We start from the raw sequence: 20,087 nt of genomic DNA on the forward strand, positions 1-20,087 counted from the left end.
GACCATCCCTCGGGATTAACTGGAGTACCTTCGTAGTTGTTCTCCATTGCTCGTTATTGATCTTGTACAGAAAGTAAGGTAGAGAGAGAGTACTCGTTAAAACAAGTGGTGCAAATGAAAATGAGGTTCAACGCGCGTATATATAGTGTTTTCGAAAAACAAAACAAAAAAAATTTAAATCCGACGCCGGTTTGGCGCCGATCCGGGACGCACAATGGCGCCCGTGAGGATCGGCGACGGAACCGGCGTCAGCGCGGGAATCGGCACGGCGACGCCGATTTTGACGCCGATTTCGCCCACGCCGGTTCCAATGGTTCGGCGTCAAACCGGCGTGGGCGAAAAATCGGCGTCGCGGTGGTGACGCCGGTTATTGGAGATGCTCTTAGGTTTTCTTTTAATAGATTCTATTTATATTTAAGTAGTACTACTACTGTAGTGAAATGGATGATCAAAGTGGCGTCGTTTAGGCACTGCTGTGTTTCTCCTCCAACCCAAAAAAATGTCGACAGCTCGAAGAGGAATCTGTCTACGCCACAATCTGAACCGGCTCCTCCACGGACCGGCACTAGTCCGCCACCATACTGGCCGATCCTTGCAAACCCTGGCATATGAAGAGATCAAATCGTTGCCGGAGAAACCCTATGAATTCACGGCCTTCGTGCTACACGGCCTCCTCGGCTCCGGTCGGAACTGGCGTTCCTTCTCTCGGTCCCTCGCTTCATATCTCTCCCCAGCCCGTATGTATATTTACATTTTCTGCTGCTTTGCTAGGTCTCAATTTACCTTCAATTTTAGTCTGGTAATCATAATACTTGATGCTGCACCGTTTCAGTTTTATGTGACGTTTTCAGAAATCGTTCCCTAAAATGCAAAATTGTGTTACGCAATTGGATGTGAATTTCGATTTAACTTGTTCAAGGTTGTTGGACTACATGCTGTTTAATTATCGTGGTAGAGTCTTTTAAAACCTGACAATGAAAAGCTTTTTCAATTTCTATTACTATGCATAGGATGGGCATTTGTGTATCCGTGAGAAAACAATGGAAAGATCATCATGGTTGTTTTGCATGTGCAGCTTGGAGGATTGTTCTGGTTGATTTGAGGAATCATGGGAAATCTGCGGAAATAGGACTGCCGCCTCCACATAATTTGGAAAATGCTGCGAAAGATCTGGCTAATTTGGTGAAAGCAGAAGGCTGGGATTGGCCAGATGTTGTTATGGGCCACTCCATGGGAGGAAAGGTTGTGTTGCAGTTCGTGCAAAGTTGTGTTAACGGGGATTACGGGGATAATGTCAGCTTGCCCAAACAGGTATTTACTTGTACAGTGTAGGCTACCATTCCATCATTGTACTTCAAGTACTTATGGTTTGCTCCTAATTAGGGGAAAAGAGGGGGTAGCATTTAGTTTGGTTTCTGGATTAAACTGGTATGTCAGAAAAAACAAACATGCCAGTCTGCTTTTGCTATGTGCATCTTCCATTTTTCTTCCTTTTTGTGCTAAATGATGCGTGTATGCGAAAGCTTAAGTTTTATGTTATTTGGATAATTTGTTGGCTTATGGATGTGTATAAAACTGTTGTAGAGCAGCTGTGGGTACTGGACTCTGTGCCTGGAAAATTGATCCCACGAAATGATGAAGGTGAAGTTGAGAAAGTTCTGCAGATCTTGCAGAGTCTACCACCAGAAATACCATCTAGGAAGTACTTCCTCCGTCCTTTATATATTACTTCATTCAGAAAAATCACTCTTGCTGCATTAGGTTCTTTTTGTAGGAATACTGAATAGTGGGAATTGGAGGATTGAACATTTGAGCTTTGCTTTCTTTTGAGTCACATGCAGTCCTATTAGCATACTGTTGGATAACGACTTGTTAATTTGGTGTAGATGCTATTTGTGGTGATGATGCCAGCTTCTAGCTGTTTAATGTGTTTTGTCCTTAAAAAGCTAAGATGCATCTTGTATGCAATTAACTTTTATCTTATTCATGTCTGCCTAGAACAAAATAGAAGAGTTATTCTTTAAAGGCGGCTTATCAGTCAATAACATGTGTTGTATGCAGGTGGCTGGTAGACCATATGCTGAAACTTGGCTTTTCAAAGTCTTTATCTCAATGGATAGGAAGCAACCTCAAGAAATCAGGAGAACATGAGACTTGGGCATTCAATCTAGATGGCGCTGTCCAGATGTTTAAATCTTACAGGTAATATTCTGCAATTTGGCACTCACTCAATATAGTTTGTTTTGAAACATGAAATGCTGTGATATGGATATTTCCTTTCCTTTTGAATTATCTCTCAGTGAGATGGACTATTGGCCCCTTTTGGAAAACCCACCCAATGGCACGGAGATAGGCATTGTACGTGCAGAGAACAGCGATAGATGGGACTCAGATATCATAGAGCAGCTCGAACATGTTGCTGCTAGACGAGATCATGCAACCAAGGGGAAAGTTTCTGTCCATGTCCTTCCAAATGCGGGGCACTGGGTTCATGTAGACAATCCTAAAGGACTTCTCGACATCGTGGCTCCCAAGGTTGCCTCTCTGGTTTAGGCGCCGTTGATATGCAAGCGTTTAATCTCCTCTCTCAAAAATATTTGTGGAATATGATAGCTCAAACCATCATTCAATTGTATTGTTGTAGTATAGGGATACTGATACAGTTGGTGGCTATATATTTGATGTCTGTAGCCCAATAAATAAGATCATCCTTATATTACGAACAAAATCCACCTCAAATAATGGTGATCTGCAATCCACATCAATATTTTCACTTTTCAGCATCTTAGATTCTTAATATATCTCGTAATGCAAAAGAAATGATATATATACTGTATGGATGTGACGGGGATGTAGCTCAGATGGTAGAGCGCTCGCTTAGCATGCGAGAGGTACGGGGATCGATACCCCGCATCTCCATTTTCTTACTACTTTTCAATTAAATTTACTTTATTGAGATTTGTTACATTTTCATTTTGAATGAATAATGTTTTGAAAATAAATGACACGTACAAAAATACAGTGATAGCATAGATGACAAAATAAAATGATGCTTCTCCTAATCCAAGTACAACTTCATTTTTCTAAACTTTTGCACAACTAACTATTTAACCACAAAAACTAATGCCAAATAACAAATCCATATGTTCAGAAACACCTAATCACACTAGTAAATAGCAGCTGACTGCAAAAAGCAATGCATCTGCGTATGCCGTTTAAAGCGTATTAGGTTTAGTATATTACTTTCATTTTTGTTTAGGAAATGTACATTAAATTCCAAATATATTATTTAGTTTTTAATAAATGATTAATCAATCAATTCCGAATACTTTAATAATAGAGTTCCTACTCTTTTTATCTAAATTTTAATCTATAATATATTATTACAATTTCCCACACAATTCACGAGAATATTTTGTAGCTTTAATCTATAAGTTCAGTTTTTCTCTTTTATTTAATTTCCTTGGTTAATTTAATCATTCTAAATTTAGTTTTTCAATAGTTCTTTGATTTAATTATGTGAAATTGATAATGAAAATATGAAAAATAAAAATGAGAGAGAATAAAATTTTTGCTTAAATTTTATGAAATTTATGAGATTGACTTTATAATTTCATCTTAGTTGGAGCATTTTTTTTACACGGAAATTACAAAATGAGTGCTTAGATATTAAGTGGAGAGAGAATAAAGTTATTGTCAAAATAAGAAATGATTCAATTATCTTAAGACTATTTAAAAAGAAACGTGACTCAATTGCCATGAGACGAACGAAGTTTACAATGAATCCCCTCCTAACTATATTTTCTACGTCCGCCACTGCATCGGCTCAAGTTTATTCAATTATAACATATACGGATGAATCTATTGCGGATTGTTCTGCGGGTAGACGGCGTCCTCCTCGGCGAGGGTTGAAGGCGCGTCGGTGTAAGTGGCCTTGTTGTGGCCGGGCTCAGCGGCCGCGCTGCTGCTGTAATTATCAGACAATGCTGCTGCTGATGATGAATTGAAACCAGCAGATGCGGGTCCAGAGGAATTACTCCCGCCCTGAGATCCAACAGAGAGGCTATCATCGGCCTGCTCAAGCCCGGCGTGCCCTGGCGGAGGGTACTTCTTCTCGTGCTCAGCCGCCTTCTCTGCTGCTTTCTGCACGTGATAATCCATTGCCGCCTCCGCCTCTCTCGCCATCCTCACCTCATGAGCCACCTCGATTCGAGATCTCGCCATTTCTCTCTCCGCCTGCACACCTCAATCGTTACATGTTATTGTGTCGGTACGGTATAACATAATCCGATAAGAACTCAAACACGAACATAACATATCCCGTGCAATTATGTAAATACTATAAGAATTATCTTTTCGTGTTAAAAATTGTCAATCCTAATGTATTTATATAATATAATGTGAAATAAAATACGGAAAATTCCTTACTCTTTCATCTTCTTTTGCTTCAGCCTTGGCTTTTCGGATTTCCTTCAAGTCATTGATCTTCTCCTTGATGGCCTGCATTTTTCGAAACTTTTTTTTAATTTAATTTCACCGTTTATTTTTTCTGAATTTGCAGCAAATGCATTCAAATGATCATTTTTTAGGCAATTGTTTGGACTATGATTTCTTTAGTTTTTTTTTCCTTTAAATGGCTACGAGTGTTTATTTCATTAGAAATTAAAATAGTGGACACCATAAAATGGTTATTTGTGGCAATTTCTAATTTCAGAATGTTCATCGTACATTTTTTTTCATAAAGTGTTCATATGAAATTATAATACGGTATTCAATAATTAAAGTTACAGTAAGTTCAAGATTTAAAACAGTTTAAATGTGACAATTACACATAATTGCACAATTTTTTTATTTGTTATGTTTAGCCATGTGCAAAGACTGCATCAAGTCGTGGATACACAATAACTAAGGTTCAAAATACACCTCAAAATCTCCATAAAAGCATTAGATTTGGACATGGAAAATGCACAATTTCACACCCATTATCAAAGAGGTTAGAATCTAGCTCCCACGATACGTGGAAAACGAGAATGGAGAAAGCAGCAGTGGAACATGAAAGTGCTCCCATTTCTGCGATTCCTTCACTTCAAACACTATTCCAACATAGGGGAAAAACCCCTCAGGATTGTACTTCCCCGTGTCGAAACTAATCCGATATATCCCGGGGCTGAGAGCATCCACCATGCTCATCAACTGACCGCTCCGCCCGTCTCTGTCTGTACTTGACAGACCCTCAAGTTTCCAAAGCCCCGAATCCGCCTCACCAAACAATGGCCGTGATTGTCTGCCTGCCCACATCTCCAGACGCACATCAATGCCAGAAGCTGGAGCGCCACGAGCTACATCAAGGATGTGGGTTGTGATAGGTGGACGTGTTCTAGTCAATGCTCTCGGTGGCTCAGGTGCAGGAGTCTCCTTTGCAGTGGACAAATGGCCTCCGATCACACTTATGCGATCTTCTACAATTAAAGAAGAGAGCATCAGATCTGTACCAGAACTTAAAATCTTAAAACAGAGTACACAAATCTTGTGTTAGAAATCTATATAACATATGAAGAATTTACAACAGATGCATATTCATGTATGCAGACAAACAGGCAACAATAATTTTCAATGTATGCATTCAATTTTCTTACATATAGTAGGCTTTTTTCTGTTTGTATAACCTCTCTCTCACACGCGCAGACACAGAATTTAATTTTCCTCCTTTTTAACCTTTTATTGTGTTTCATCTATTAGATAATAATGTGTACAAGTCACAAGCTAATTATCTCAAAACATGAGAAAAAATAAGATGTAAGGAGAGTGTTTATAATCCTTTATCAACTTTCTTTAAAATAATTTAGAGAAAAACTACATTGGTGGTATTTTGGGAACAATCTACTACCGCAACCTGCACACTACAATGGCACTTCCAAGTGAAGAGAAAGCAACTTCTAGTAGATTTAAAGTTCCCCATTTTCCAGAAAATTAGGGCCCGAAAACTCAAAAACACGAGAAAAAACCAGGTAAAACACAGACCAGCATAAACTAAAGATTAGAAACGGAAATAGCCAATCTGACACAGAACCTCCTGCTTTTGTCGCCACATCTGCATTGTGAGGGGTCTTGGTGGTAGAAGCAACAGTTGCATTAGCTGGGAATAGCTTGGAAATACGTAGTTCAGTGATCTTCATTTGTTCCTTGGCCGAAAGCTCAAATTCAATGATTGGCCTGTTATGGTACCGTTTCTGCCCAAAAAAAGTAATAAATGACGATTATGAGAAAATTTATAAAGAGGACAAAAGCAGCCAATGAACACTAGGGGTGTTATAGATTTAGGACTCGAAAGAAAGATCATCTCGTAAATTATGATGAGAAAAATTAAAACTACTATTAGATTAAGAATTGAAATTTTGAATAAATCATATAAATTTTATTTAATTTTCATTAGAGACAAGGAAACACTTGGTGCAAAGCAAAATTGTCTGATAAAGTAAAAATGGATTCACACTACAAAGTTTTACAATCTTCATAACCCAACTAAATAGTAAGGGAAAAATTAAAAGAAGATGACATCTCTCACATTTCCCGCTATTATATGAATATGAGTTGTACAAATAGACCTAGAGAAAAACTTCAGCATCAAACCAAATTATAAACTAGACAAGAGCTATCTTCCTACATGGACAATGATCTCAAAAGGTTAACGAGATATTTACCTTAATCTCAGCAAGGATCTCAGGGGTACTTCTTCCAGATGCAAATATGAGAAAGACAAAACCAAACTTTTGCCTGTAGCGAGCATTCCAATCATATAGCTCCTACAAAATACAGTCGGTCAAGCATTTAAATGAAAGAAAAATGTTATTTAAGAGTAATGTAGCCTTGGCAGGTTATAACTGAAGAAGGCATGCATAGATACAATTTATATTTCTGCATAATCTGCATGTCTATGTTATCACATCCAGTTCATGTTTACTTACATCTCATTGATTCTCAGTTGTCAATTTTCCACTTCACCAAATGTCATTAGGAATTATAAGAATGTTTGAAACAAAAGAAATATGAAAGGACTTTTACTTCAAGTATAATACAAACAAAACACCTAGAACTGCACAAACAGGATCTCGAGATTTGACCCAATAATCCTGGAAATGCCAAAGTATAGGGAATATTTGTTCTGCAACCATCCTGGGACAATATTGAGTACTAAAATTGTTTAAGACTCGGGATTATAAGTTATAACTGAGGGGAAGTTGTTCGATTTGGTTTCAAAATCATCCACAAATGATAACTCACAAAAACATAACACCACACTCGTTAAACTGCATATACCTGCAATGTAGCATCAGTAGCAGTTGCTAAAGCAGTCGATTGTTCTCCCTTGCTCCACCTGTTACAGAAACAACTTATCATTAACTTATCATTTCCAGGCTTATCATAAAACCATCAACTCCTAGGGATGAGAAGAACAAATCTCACCACATCGAACAAGCTAAAATCAGAAATTGGACGTTTATAACCTCGACCTTTTTTTCTTTTACTTCTCTCAAAACATAATAGTTTGCTTTATAAAATATGTACAGAAGTTCAAACAGGGCTTAAACATCAAAAGAGACGTTAAACGAAAAAAAAAGCCACGGTTTAGTGAGAAGTCTATGGATTGGATTCTTGCTCAAGATACGTAAATTTCTCAATAAGATGATGTTTTATATCTAAAGCACACTGAAACAATGTGATGCCTGCGCCCACAGACAAAACCGTACCAAATTATCAAAATTCTCAATCAAGATTATCCTTTTTTCTACTCTTTCCGCTATAAACATAGGATAACCACATAAATCAGAAAATAAATAGGGCAAAATTACATTTTGCAATCACAATGGTTTATCAAAAATCACGAACAAACACTAGGTAAATTAGGTATATAATGAGGGGACAATTGAAGAGCCAGAAACTGAACTGAGCACTGGTTTGACTCTTGACGGTTTTGGAAGGGCTTTCTCCGATGGCAGGATGCGCAGCAAATGCTTGAAGCCATCCATTCACATCCACCTACAGAAGCACAAAATTGAGTCAATAGATGCGCGAAATGATATGTAGAGAGATCAGCGAGAGAGATGGATACTTTATTGAACCAGATATCTCTGGCAGCATCGACGGCTTGTTGGTAATTGGAGAATGGAGCGGCGGAAGCCATTTGTTGTGCAAATTTGGCGCTCCCACAGCATGCTAGCCATTCCTTCTCACTCGGCAAATCCATTACTCCAAAATCCCTCAAACTTTGCCTCGCTGCGAATTCGGTTTCGAATCGAGGTTTTCAGTTTGCTGATTTGATTGTAGAAGTGTGAAGCGCGTAAAACTGAATCATCAAAAGATCATTGAAGGTTCGACTTAGTATTACTACTGTGTGTGAGTCGTATGCTAATTAGAAGGAATTCGGTTAAAGCTTATATATTGGGATTAAATGTGTATTGGATTTAGTTCGTAACATTGAATCGCATAACTCATTTATAAATGGATGATCACGTGAAAATTAGTCGACTCGTGGCCAACCTTTTATCTCTAAAATAATCGTATAACTTAATCCTTATTATATCGTGATAATAGTATTTTATTTAGAAACTAAACATCACCAGACTAAATATTGATTTTAATCAATTTGTGATATTTAACAAAAATATTATTTCCGGCTAATTATTACTAAAAGTATTTGAAATTTATTTGATCGAATATATTTAATCTGAAATAATTAGAAAATAAAGATAATTAGTATGAGTAATAGGACGAGGTCAAACATCTCATGTGTATGAGTATGATTTCTATGAAATTCTTTATTGCATGAGCAAAATTTGACAATGTGCCAATTAGAGAATCTTAAAAAACTAAATTATAGGAGTAATAGAAAGATTGATTCATTTTAATGCATTAATAGAATCTGCCAGCCAATTGCCAACCCTTGCAAATTGATGTTTATTCTTTAGCCCTCTTAATTAAACGATGATACAAAATTTTGTCACTTAAACTAAATTTGGACATGTATTTTACATGTCTATGGAATAAGAACGCTATCTATAAATCGTTGAAGGCGACAAAAGTCCAGCAAATAATTTGGACAATAATGATTGCACTATAATTGCTCAGGTAAATTTTTTTTTAGTTTTCATCTGAAATTTCAAAATATTGTTATCCCATCATCATTGCCGCATTCTTAGATGGAAAAAAGAATTGAATATGGAATAATAAAAAGTCAATATGTACATGACAAAAAATAAAGTGAGTAATGACTAATGAGACATAATTTAAGATTCTAATTTTGTTAGGTTATTTCTCAGTTGATGTGTGTGAGGATATATTGTAATTTTGAGTGTTTCTAGTTAAGGAGTAGTCTAATCGAATTGAATATCGTTACACTCAATCTTAGAGTATCCATAATAGGGGAGCCGCGGCTCCCTATAGTGGAGGATAGCGAGAGCCGCGGTGGGGGGTGGTGCCTATGGGCGCGCCAAGCAGACGGCCAGGCCAAGGCTCTTGGGCGCGAGCCGCGGCGCCCTATTGTGGCGACCGAGAGTCGCGGCTTAGCCCAAGTTCGAAATTTTTTTAATTTTTATTTTTTCAGTTTTTGTGCTAATTTTATTGGAACAAATTTTGGAGAAGATGAAGTGCAGAGAGAGAAATATGGAGAGAGAGAGAGAGTTTGTAATTAAAAAGGGGATGCCGGTTTTCAAAGAATTAATCTAGCATTAATTTAGGAAACAAATCATCTCTTGTTGTAAAACTAAATCCCAATTAAAATTGGTCAACTTTTTAATTAAGGATTGTGATTTCAATTCACACCCTAATTACGGAAATAATTAAAATTCGAATTTTCAATAAATATATTTACTTGTAATTGTAAAAAAAATAATTAATTTATATTTTTTTTTCTAATTATTATAGTCTGATAATTTTTATTTTAATTGAATTAAAATATACCAATAATTGAAAAAATAATTAGATTTGTGGCTTGGGCTTGTCCACTATTGGAGTGGATAAGTTTTTTTATGGCCGTGGCAAAGTTTTTTATGGCTTGACCATGTCCTTAACTATTGTGGACACCCTTAATTCTTTTAATTAGTAAACCAAATCTTAGATTCTGTCCATCAAATACTTCGAGGCTCGCAAGCTTAAATTATTATTGTCTTTTCTGGTAATAAGGAGTAACATTTTAACGCTGTATCTTTGAATTTTACGATGCAAGATAAGCACAGTCATTATTTCCTATAGTTATATAATCGTGAATTACATAAATGATCACTGAACATTTCTAAATTTTTTGGCCTATGATACCCCAACGCCAACAAGAACATTCTAGTATGTGAAAATAAATACTCCTTCCATCCCACAATAAGAATCACACTTTGTCATTTCAGTACGCCCCACAATAAGAGTCACACTTTATTTTTACCACAAATGGTAAGTAGACTTCACATTCCACTAACTCACTCAACTCACATTTTATTATAAAACCAATATAAAAAAATGAGTCTCATATTCCACTAATTTTTCAGCTCAATATTCTTTACGTTTCTTAAAACACATGCCCACAATAAGAGTGACTCATATTGTAAGACGAAGGGAGTAAGAATAAGTACCTAAAGATGTATACACTAAATATGGTGAATACTCTTTTAAATCACAAACTTTTGTCGAATACTGGTACCCTTAAAATTTGAAACTGAAATTTTAAGCCATGGAGTTTTAATTTTTGCAATTGTGTCGTAAAGTTAAATATCTAGAAGTGATGTGACTGAATAATGCTCCATGTGTTTTAAGGTATAATTGATAAATTAAGAGAGAGATGAGAAAAAAAATAAAAAAGAGAGGACAAATATAGTGGAATGAGTATTAATGGACTGTGAGATATACTATATGTATGATTATTTTTTATTGAAAACTTTTAATATTTAGACTTGGTATAATTTTGGTGGACGACCCAAAATATTAAAACAAGTCTATCTTTTATACATTAGAAAAAAAGAGAAAAAGAGGGAGAAATATATAAATGTGAAATTTTCCTTTTTATATTAGGCCATCCACAATAGGCCCATCAATAGTCCAACTATAACCTAACCACAAACTCCTCCTGCCACATCATCAAAACAAACAAATAGCCCAGCCATATCCTAGCCATAGCCTAGCCACATCACTCAAAATTATATAAACAAATAATTAACAATCACACAAAATACAGAATTAAATTTACGACACAGATACAGGAAAATTCAATAATAATATTAAAATTTTAAAAAGTACATTAATTAAAAAAACACACTTCATTAAAATTAAAATAACATTACAACATCCTCATTAATGAGTTTGTCCCACATCGAAAGTGGAATATAAAACATTTAAGGATGTCTCTATAAAAGAGAAACAACCAAGAATGAGTTTGTCCCACGTCGAAAGTGGAACATAAAACATTCAAAGATGTCTCTATAAAAGAGAAACAACCAAGAATGAGTTTGTCCCACATCGAAAGTGGAACATAAAACATTCACGGATGTCTCTATAAAATAGAAACAACCAAGAATGAGTTTCATAAAAAAAACACTAAATAAAAAAAATTAAAAAATCCGCTGGGCGATGCACTCGGCGATTCGGAGCCTGCAATGGCGCCGAGCGGATCGCCCAGCACATCGCCCAGCGCCCACACATCTCCTAGCGCCAGACGATTTTTTTTTCCGGAAACTGGCTCGGCGGTTACAATGGTTCGCCTAGCGCCGGGGCTCGGCTAAGCGGTGCGCTAGGCGCCATTGTGGATGGTCTTAGAATCGATTGGCTCGGTACGATCGGTTGCACATAAAATCGATCCGGTTTTTATCGATTTATTCGGTTGGAATTTCAGTGAAAGCTTATTGAACAACAGAGACGTATTAATATTGATTGTTATCCTCTTCATCAAACCATATTGGGCAATACAATGGCTTCAACCAATGGAGAAACCGATCAGGTATGTGAAATCCCACCAATTTCCACTTATTTCTTCAATTCTAAATTTCTAATATTGTTCCTAATCTTTTGTTACTTCTCCAAGTCGCTGCATAACTACCTCTTTTTTGGGAATACAATCAAGAAATGGGCTTTTACTAGATTCGTTTGCTCCGATCAACTAAAAATCGTGTCTTGTGCTGAATTTTTTTTTTCCTGCTTGCAGTCATAAGTATAGTGGGTTTGTTTGGTCGTCTAGTTTCCACTTGAATATATATGAATTATGTTGAAATTGCAGGTTTTGGTGGAAGAGAGATCATGTGGGAGGATTTTTATGTTGAACAGGCCTAAGCAGCTTAATGCCCTTTCATCTGTAATGGTATGTCTTATGTCGATCAATGGCTGATCGGTTAAGTTGTTGGGAACTTGTGGGAGTGTTTTGACTGTAGTTGATACTTAACTATATTAGATTATGATTTAGTAATTGAAGATTGTTTCTTCAACTTTTGATTAGGGAATAGATTTTTTGGTAGTTACTAGTTTGAATAAGGTGGACTGAAGACTGTGCAAAGAATTCCAAGTGTTTCTGGAATTGGTTGTTTTATAGGTTTAGCTGAATGAATAGATGCAATTATAGAATATCACCTGCTATCACTGATGAGAGCCATTAATTGTTCTAAGAACATAGGAACTCGGATTGCCTTGAATTGGTAAAACTATATCAAAATGAATATTTCCCCTTTTAATCTTGGCTGTATTCTGCACTATGCTCCTGCATCCGTTTAGGCCTTAAGGATTGCTTTCTTCTGTTTACAGCATGTGCACAGTACTGCATCTATCTTCCCATTTTGATATCTTTTTGGACTTGACTCATCTCTAGGAAGAAAGTCTGAGTTGGTGAAAGTATTTTGTTTATGCTTCAAAATTGTCTAATATTTCTTGTGCTTACATTCTCAATTTCCTTAGTAACTAATGTTTACTAGTTAGATGAATTGCTTTGCTGGTTAAGCATAGTTTGATAATGTGCTGAAGTTGTTTCTGATCTTGCTCTAGGTGTCTCGTTTGTTGGAGCTTTTTCTTTCTTGCGCAGAAGATTCTTCTGTCAAATTCATAATTGTAAAGGTATACTTCCATCAAATTGAGCTTTGTCGCCAAGACCAGTGATGAAGTGTTTAAGGATTTGGGCCTCTAGTGTACTGATCTTCCTATGTTGTAGTCTGTACTTTGTTAATCTTTCTCTTCTCTTTCTCTTTGAAATAATGATAGGGAAAGGGGAGAGCATTCTGTGCCGGAGGTGATGTAGCAGCAGTTGTTCATGATATTAATCGAGGTAAAAGTCTTGTTTCTCCATAAGTGGTACACCTCATGAACTCCTTTAGTCGATCAAAAAACAATGTCAGGTTGCAACTTGCATTTGGAGGCCATCGTACAAAACCTGATTATTAGTTGAATATGTTGTATGCATATAAGTTGACACAAAATGGTGGATTATGTGTCACTTATGTTAGCTACATTTCAGAATGCTGAGAAGTTGGTGAATTAGATTTTTTGATTTAATTGAGACGAATACGAGCATCCAATTTTTGATGGTAGGTATAATGGATATTAGTAATTTGAAACATTTTCTTGATTTGATGGCAGTTAGGTCCCGTTTGTTTCTGATTATGGTCTATTCCAGTCAGTGTGGTTTAACTAAGTTAATGCATGCTTTGGCTCTTCTGGGATACCGATATTTTTTAAGCTAATATGGCTGCTACCAGGTTTTGACTAGTCATTAGAATCCGAGTGATATTTGTCTTTGAAATTCTTTTGTCTGCTCCTGTTTCCATACATTTGCTCCTAGAATTGTTGCTTGTGGAAATACGCTGTCAGCATTTTTGAGTTAATAACTAAAATCTCTTTTCCACTTGATAATGATTGACACTTTCCTTTGAGCATCAGGTTATTGGAAATCGGGTGCTGAATATTTCAGAAAGGAATTCACATTGAACTATGTCATAGCTACATACAGCAAACCCCAGGTGCTTGTTTAGAAAAAATTACATGTTGGTTTGTTATGTTTGTCATAACTATTTGTGGTTGTTGGCCACCTTTCTTATTTGAACAATGATGCAAGACTCACTGTCCCTTTAAAAATGCATTAAAAAGGTTTCAATTCTTAATGGAATTGTCATGGGAGGAGGAGCAGGTGTTTCTGTACATGGTAGATTCCGCATTGCCACGGAGAAATCGGTACTTATCTTGATCTTCTTAACTTTTAAAGAATTTGGAATCTTTGTTTGATACATCGTCGACAATAGTTAGCTTTATCACATATGACAGACGCTCATCATTATTAGCATGCATATCTTAATAAAAGATACTTTCCCTGTCCCTAAAAAACAAGCCATTTTGTCATGTTGCTACACCCACAAAAATTAGTATCTCTGTATCTGAATTATAGGAACCATCGTAAATCTAAACTGAGTGCTGTTTTTTTACATTGGTGCATCTGATATGACATGGTTGTAAGTTTGTATTTTAGATGTCTAGAAAATTGCTGTTTTCTTAAGAGACATTTTGGACCTTCATGCAGCTTTTTGCTATGCCCGAAACAGCTTTGGGACTTTTTCCAGATATTGGTGCTTCCTACTTTTTGTCAAGACTCCCTGGATTTTTTGGTAACTTCTCTTTACTTCTCTTTCCACTTATAATTTTTGAGGATAATATACAGAACACAGTACCTTTCCAGTAATTTTTTTATAAATCTGCGTCTTTTTTGCTTGAAATCACCAGAAGGAATTGTATAGTCAAATATATGAGTTGTTTCCATGCATTCACATTCCAATTAGATGGTTCAGAATTTTAGTTAACTATATTTATGTCTTACCTTCGTGAGAAACTACACGTGAATGCATACACATTTTCCTTTCATTTTCTCTACTGTTTTATGGTGTTGATATCTATTGCGTCTCTACTGGTCTTATGTCGGAAAAGCATGAGCTCCAATAGAGCACTTATTTGTTTAATTTCTTGGAAATTGGAATTTTCCTGGCAGGAGAGTATGTTGGTCTGACAGGGGCAAGGTTAGATGGCACTGAAATGCTTGCATGTGGTCTGTCAACTCACTTTGTTCAATCAGAGGTATAATCCTTTTCAAACTCCTTCTGAACGAGTAAGGTAGTTACTAGTAGTAACAAGTGCATCTATCCTGCATAGTGCTTACCATCTTCAGATTGTCTTCTACCACATTTCCTTACTAATATTAACAGACCTCATCTCTGAGTGGCCAACTGTTAGTTGTTTTCTAATTTATGTCAACCAACTTCAGAGCAATTTTCCAGTGATATGCTGTGACTATTTACCTATGCAATGTTTCTTTTCCTTTTTAGGCTACCCTTTTGACCGATGCACAATTTGTCTTTACTGTGTAGTTGTAGAGTATTTTAGCATTGGAGATCATAGGGTATGTCTTACTTTTTTTAAAATGCTTCCATTGTTACAGAGCTTGCCATTGTTAGAAGAAGCACTTGTAAAAGCAGCTACCAGTGATCCAATGGTTATATCTTCTATAATTGAAGGATTTTCACATGCTCCGAATTTGAAGAAGAATAGTGCTTATCACAGGTATATACATTCGAACACCCTTATGTTGGAACAATTTCATTATGCTAAACTATAGTATCGGATTACTTTTTCTTGGTACAACTCCCGATATGGATATTCTATATATAACCCCTACTTTACTAACTGAATGGATTATACCGTACATGGTCTTTGATCGACTTAATTTTAGTAGTCCATCAATAAATTATGAGTGATCTGTCTTGTCATATTTGTTCCTTTAATATATATATATGTAACCTCTTATAATCTAAAATATTGCATAACTAGTTTTCAATGTGATTACTTTAGTAGTCTGGCCACAGGCCAGACTTTTCAATTGGATTATGATGCACCCGTATCTGCAGGTTGGATGTCATCAACAAATGCTTTTCTCGAAGAACAGTCGAAGATATTATTGAAGCTCTTGTAAGGGACAATGCATAGTTATTTGATCAAGTGCTTTTTGCCCAGGCTACTTCTAATATTACATTTTCTCATCATGTTGTTTAATTTCATATTTCTAGGAAAGGGTGTCAGCTGACATGAAGGACGATTGGATCTCTTCCACCGTTCAGTCACTGAAGAAAGCTTCCCCTACGAGCCTTAAAATTTCTCTGCGATCGGTATGCTTCAGTGAGCATTCTTAGATTTTATTATTTGACATCTAAGAAGTTTCGGATTATTCATATCTGTTGGCTTCTGGCATAGCTAACAGCCTACATGATTCTAACATCTGATGTTTACTCTCCCCGTCATCTTCTCCAGATTAGAGAAGGAAGGCTCCAGGGCATTGGTAAATGCCTTGTCCGAGAGTTTAGAATGGTTTGTCATGTGATGCTCGGAGAAGTCAGCAAGGATTTCGTTGAGGTACCTATGCACCTACTCTTAACTCGTCAACTCTATACACTCTCCATAATTAATCGTCTGAAAAAAAAAACTACGCATAATTCAGGGATGCAGAGCTATACTAGTGGACAAGGATAGAAATCCGAAGGTGCACGCTCATTTCTATATCTGTAAACGAAGATTTTAGCTCACGACTTTTTGCTGATACCCTCATTTTCTTGTTTCCTGGTTTTGCAGTGGGCGCCCTCAAAGCTAGAGTCGATCAGTGACGAAATGGTGGACCGTTACTTCTCCAAGGTAGATGATGCTGACTGGGAAGATCTGAAACTCCCTGTAAACTCTAGGTTGCCTGCTTATGCCATTGCTAAGCTTTAAAGTTTATTCGTCAGTGACTTGTATGATTTCGTAGAAAATATAAATTAACCTCAAATTAGAACTATAGAACGTTATCATATGATAGTGGTATCGGCAAATCAAGTCATAATTTATAAAGGTTGTATTGTATTAACTATCAAGAATGAATCAACTATCAACTATGTCTTAGCATGTCAATTTAGAGACATCCATCTGATATTAAAACTCAGAATTGATGGGTGCTATTGAAGCTATTATCTATTTTCTCCTCTTGTGTGGTAAATCTTGTGGTCGGATATTCGATAGTTAAGTGATTGAGCCGGGACTTGGAGCAACGGAGTTAGAGCTTCTCGATGGTTCGAGCTACAGCTATGAACATTGTTTATTTTCAGAGGTCATTGTTTTGTACCGGTATAAAAAGCCTGAAATTTCCATAAATAAACAAAGGTTTCATTCGCATTTTAAAAAATTAGATGACATAGTATTAATTTTTTAAAAAAAGGGAAAAAAATGTATGTCTGAGCCCGGGTTCGAACCGGGGACCTCTAGTGTGTGAGACTAGCGTGATAACCGACTACACCACCCAGACATCGATGTCCTATGTCTCTCATCAATTTAACTATAACAAGAATAGTCACCTATAAAGTTTTATTAGGTATATTTTTATTTTTATATTGAATAGTATCGACATATAACTAATTTTTTGAGGGAAAAATCATATAGGATTATAGTATAACAAAAATAATAATGTACATGATTTTCTAGTGAGATGTTCCTTTTGGGCACCAGATTTTAGGAAGCACTGTTCCAAACTTTCTACTACTCTTGATTCATCTTCTGATTGTGACAACAAATATTCAAATTTTGATTGAGAAAGATAAAAAGGAGAAATAAAAAAGACAATAATTAATAAAATAAAGATGATGATGATGATGATGATGATGAGCAGTTTCTAATGGAGTTGATGATGATTCCTGATAATAGTGAGAAGCAAACGGAGCTGATGATCTACGAAAACCCCGTCCCACAACGGAATCCCCTATCTGCAATCTGTTTGCGCGCACGAGCTTCCCCCATTCATGTTTCAACACTAAGCCACCTGAACCAGACCACCTCTTTAAGTGCAATATGTATTCAACTCCATAATTATCTGCAGTCATCTCCACCACCCTCAGAAAATCTCTTCTTCCATTCGATTCCACTCTTCTTCTCTCTTCCTCCATCAATGAAGCCAGCTGATGATTCACGCGTCCCCTGATGAGCAACCGGTTGTGATTCCTCCCAACATCCGATGAAGTAAGCCTCTTTTCAAACATGAAAATTGGAGCTGGACCTGGAGCTGGGGCTGGAGCTGGAGCTTCTTGTTGTTGTTGTTGTTATTCTTCCACCTCCTCATCCTCTTGATTAGGGTTTTTCATAGCAGGCTGATGTTCTAATTGTGTAGAAGAAGATAGGGGCAAGCCAAGAGATAAGCTATGGACTTGATTAGGGGTTTGCATAGTAGGTGGTTGATCTTGTTGGTGTGTAGATGAAGCAGTGGGCAAGCCAAGAGATAAGCCATCCTCTTGATCATTAGGAGGGCTTCTTATCTCCACAGATAATTCAACTAGATAAAAGGCATCGTCCTCTTTATTAGGGCTCAACTTCCTCTTTTTTCGTGAACTCTCACCCGTATCGACATGGCCATTCGGTCCCAGAGATAATTTGAGGGATAAGCCATTGACTTGATTAGAGCTTGTTGTCGTCAACTCTCTCTTTTCTGGTGAACTCTCGCCCATATCTATATCGCCAAACGGCTTCATAAAAAATTCAAGAGGATAGACATCCTCTTGATTAGGGTTTTTTGTCGTCAACTTTCTCTTTTTTCGTGAACTCTCGCCCATGTCGACATGGCCAGTCGGCCCCAGAGATAATTTGAGGGATAAGCCATTGAGTTGATTAGGGCTTGTTGTCGCCAACTTTCTCTTCCTTGAAGTTGAAGTCTCGTCCATCGAACTCGTATCGTCAGTTTCATCAGTTGGAGAGCGGGAGAGATTACCATTAGTGTCAATATATTTTCCAAACAGCTTCATTCTTGCTTCAATCTGCTATAGATATATTGGCAGCGTAGGAATATATATAAAGATGAATTGTGTTGATGAGAGGTATTTGCAGATTGAGATTGATTGGATATATATAGACGAGTTTGAGTTTCAATTTCAATTCCAATTCCATTTCCCATTCGCTGTGGGATTAACTAACAAAATCCCCATTCCCTTTCATTGAAGGATAATAACATGATGATGAACTAAAACTTCAATCTTTTTTTTATTTTCTTAAAAAAAATAACGAGATCTTTACTTAATGGAGTATGATAAATATAACTCAAACTTCAGTTCTTTTTATATTATTATATTATTTATAGTATTAGCATAAGTATCACATAAAATTAAAAACCCAAAATAACAAATTGCAGAGACTAATTTGCTTTCTACCCTATCTATCTAACGAAATATATCGTACAATTTTATTAATACATTATATTTACTTCAAAGAAATTATTTTGGTAATAAATGGGAGTTAGGTAGATAATAGCGTGCAACAACATATATACTCCTATCCTATTAGACAACAAAATATAACTAAAAGTTCATTTCTTTTATTTTCTTTTACATTCTTATTTTATGTAAACTATCACATAAAATTAACACGCAAATAATAATAGCAAATAGCCAAATAGTATTATTTGTGAAGAAAGAAAAGGAAAAAGAATTGGAGAAAAATTTATATCTGCCCTTTAACGCTCCTCCCAAAGACCCTATATATATGGTGATGAACATTAATCTTCAATCCCATTCAACAAAGAAGAAGAAGAAGTTCCACCAAGAAGAAGAAGAAGAAGAAGATGCTCATGCTATAATAAGTACTAGTATACTAATTTGTATTTGAAATTCTCCTATAACATCTTCATTTATTCTATAATCAATTGTCTATAGTTAAGTACTTTCAAAAAAGGTCTCGGGGAGATAAATAAAACTTCCTCAACTGGATGGTTTTTGAAATGATCAAACATTAAACATGAATATTGTCATCCAACATTCAACTTTATTATACAGCATGCGAATTTAGCCAATTCATACCAGACTTTTTAATTTTCATGTGCATGTTTGATAATCTTAGTATGAATTGGTTACTAGTTACTACAAACAAATATGTGGGACCACCATAGCAAACGAATTCAAATCAATTTGGGTTTAATTCTTTATGATTAGAAGACACAAAATAATGTATTTTTACATTTAGACATCATCATATAATTCCTATAATAAATTTTTACATAAGTTCATATCAACAGTGGTTAAAAAACAAAA

General features: G+C 36.1%; 4 protein-coding genes and 2 non-coding genes across 7 annotated transcripts; 3 read left to right on the forward strand and 3 right to left on the reverse strand.

Annotated features, from left to right (window-relative positions):
* Positions 1–429: 429 nt before the first annotated feature.
* On the forward strand, positions 430–2,783 carry LOC121763271 (protein ABHD11-like). The gene is made up of 5 exons (XM_042159251.1): positions 430–737; positions 1,076–1,311; positions 1,590–1,702; positions 2,062–2,202; positions 2,301–2,783. The coding sequence occupies exons 1-5, from the start codon at positions 500–502 to the stop codon at positions 2,551–2,553; spliced, it is 981 nt and encodes a 326-aa protein (XP_042015185.1). The 5' UTR covers positions 430–499; the 3' UTR covers positions 2,554–2,783.
* A 63-nt stretch (positions 2,784–2,846) lies between these two features.
* TRNAA-AGC lies at positions 2,847–2,919 on the forward strand. Its single transcript has one exon. It is a non-coding gene; the product is annotated as a tRNA-Ala (tRNA).
* An 813-nt stretch (positions 2,920–3,732) lies between these two features.
* On the reverse strand, positions 3,733–4,537 carry LOC121765031. The gene is made up of 2 exons (XM_042161071.1): positions 4,429–4,537; positions 3,733–4,236 (listed from the first exon to the last, which is right to left on the reverse strand). The coding sequence occupies exons 1-2, from the start codon at positions 4,504–4,506 to the stop codon at positions 3,862–3,864; spliced, it is 453 nt and encodes a 150-aa protein (XP_042017005.1). The 5' UTR covers positions 4,507–4,537; the 3' UTR covers positions 3,733–3,861.
* A 264-nt stretch (positions 4,538–4,801) lies between these two features.
* On the reverse strand, positions 4,802–8,428 carry LOC121765662 (uric acid degradation bifunctional protein TTL-like). 2 transcript variants are annotated; one of them, XM_042161869.1, is made up of 6 exons: positions 8,111–8,428; positions 7,946–8,037; positions 7,318–7,375; positions 6,702–6,803; positions 6,071–6,230; positions 4,802–5,456 (listed from the first exon to the last, which is right to left on the reverse strand). In XM_042161869.1, the coding sequence occupies exons 1-6, from the start codon at positions 8,243–8,245 to the stop codon at positions 5,002–5,004; spliced, it is 1,002 nt and encodes a 333-aa protein (XP_042017803.1). In that variant the 5' UTR covers positions 8,246–8,428; the 3' UTR covers positions 4,802–5,001. The 2 variants fall into 2 exon arrangements, with proteins under 2 accessions (XP_042017803.1, XP_042017802.1); XM_042161868.1 differs by having other exon boundaries at positions 4,802–5,459; positions 8,111–8,427.
* A 3,436-nt stretch (positions 8,429–11,864) lies between these two features.
* LOC121765765 (3-hydroxyisobutyryl-CoA hydrolase 1-like) lies at positions 11,865–17,020 on the forward strand. Its single transcript, XM_042161987.1, has 14 exons — positions 11,865–11,974; positions 12,251–12,331; positions 13,006–13,074; positions 13,219–13,282; positions 13,894–13,973; positions 14,101–14,184; positions 14,528–14,612; positions 14,990–15,075; positions 15,437–15,558; positions 15,903–15,963; positions 16,062–16,160; positions 16,303–16,404; positions 16,490–16,531; positions 16,621–17,020. Exons 1-14 carry the CDS (start codon positions 11,945–11,947, stop codon positions 16,756–16,758), a joined length of 1,143 nt encoding a protein of 380 aa, XP_042017921.1. The 5' UTR covers positions 11,865–11,944; the 3' UTR covers positions 16,759–17,020.
* Positions 17,021–17,252: 232 nt separating this feature from the next.
* Positions 17,253–17,326, reverse strand: TRNAV-CAC. Its single transcript has one exon. It is a non-coding gene; the product is annotated as a tRNA-Val (tRNA).
* Between the last annotated feature and the right edge of the window lie 2,761 nt (positions 17,327–20,087).

Source organism: Salvia splendens, chromosome 14 (assembly GCF_004379255.2).
Source record: "Salvia splendens isolate huo1 chromosome 14, SspV2, whole genome shotgun sequence".
Lineage (NCBI taxonomy): Eukaryota > Viridiplantae > Streptophyta > Magnoliopsida > Lamiales > Lamiaceae > Salvia > Salvia splendens.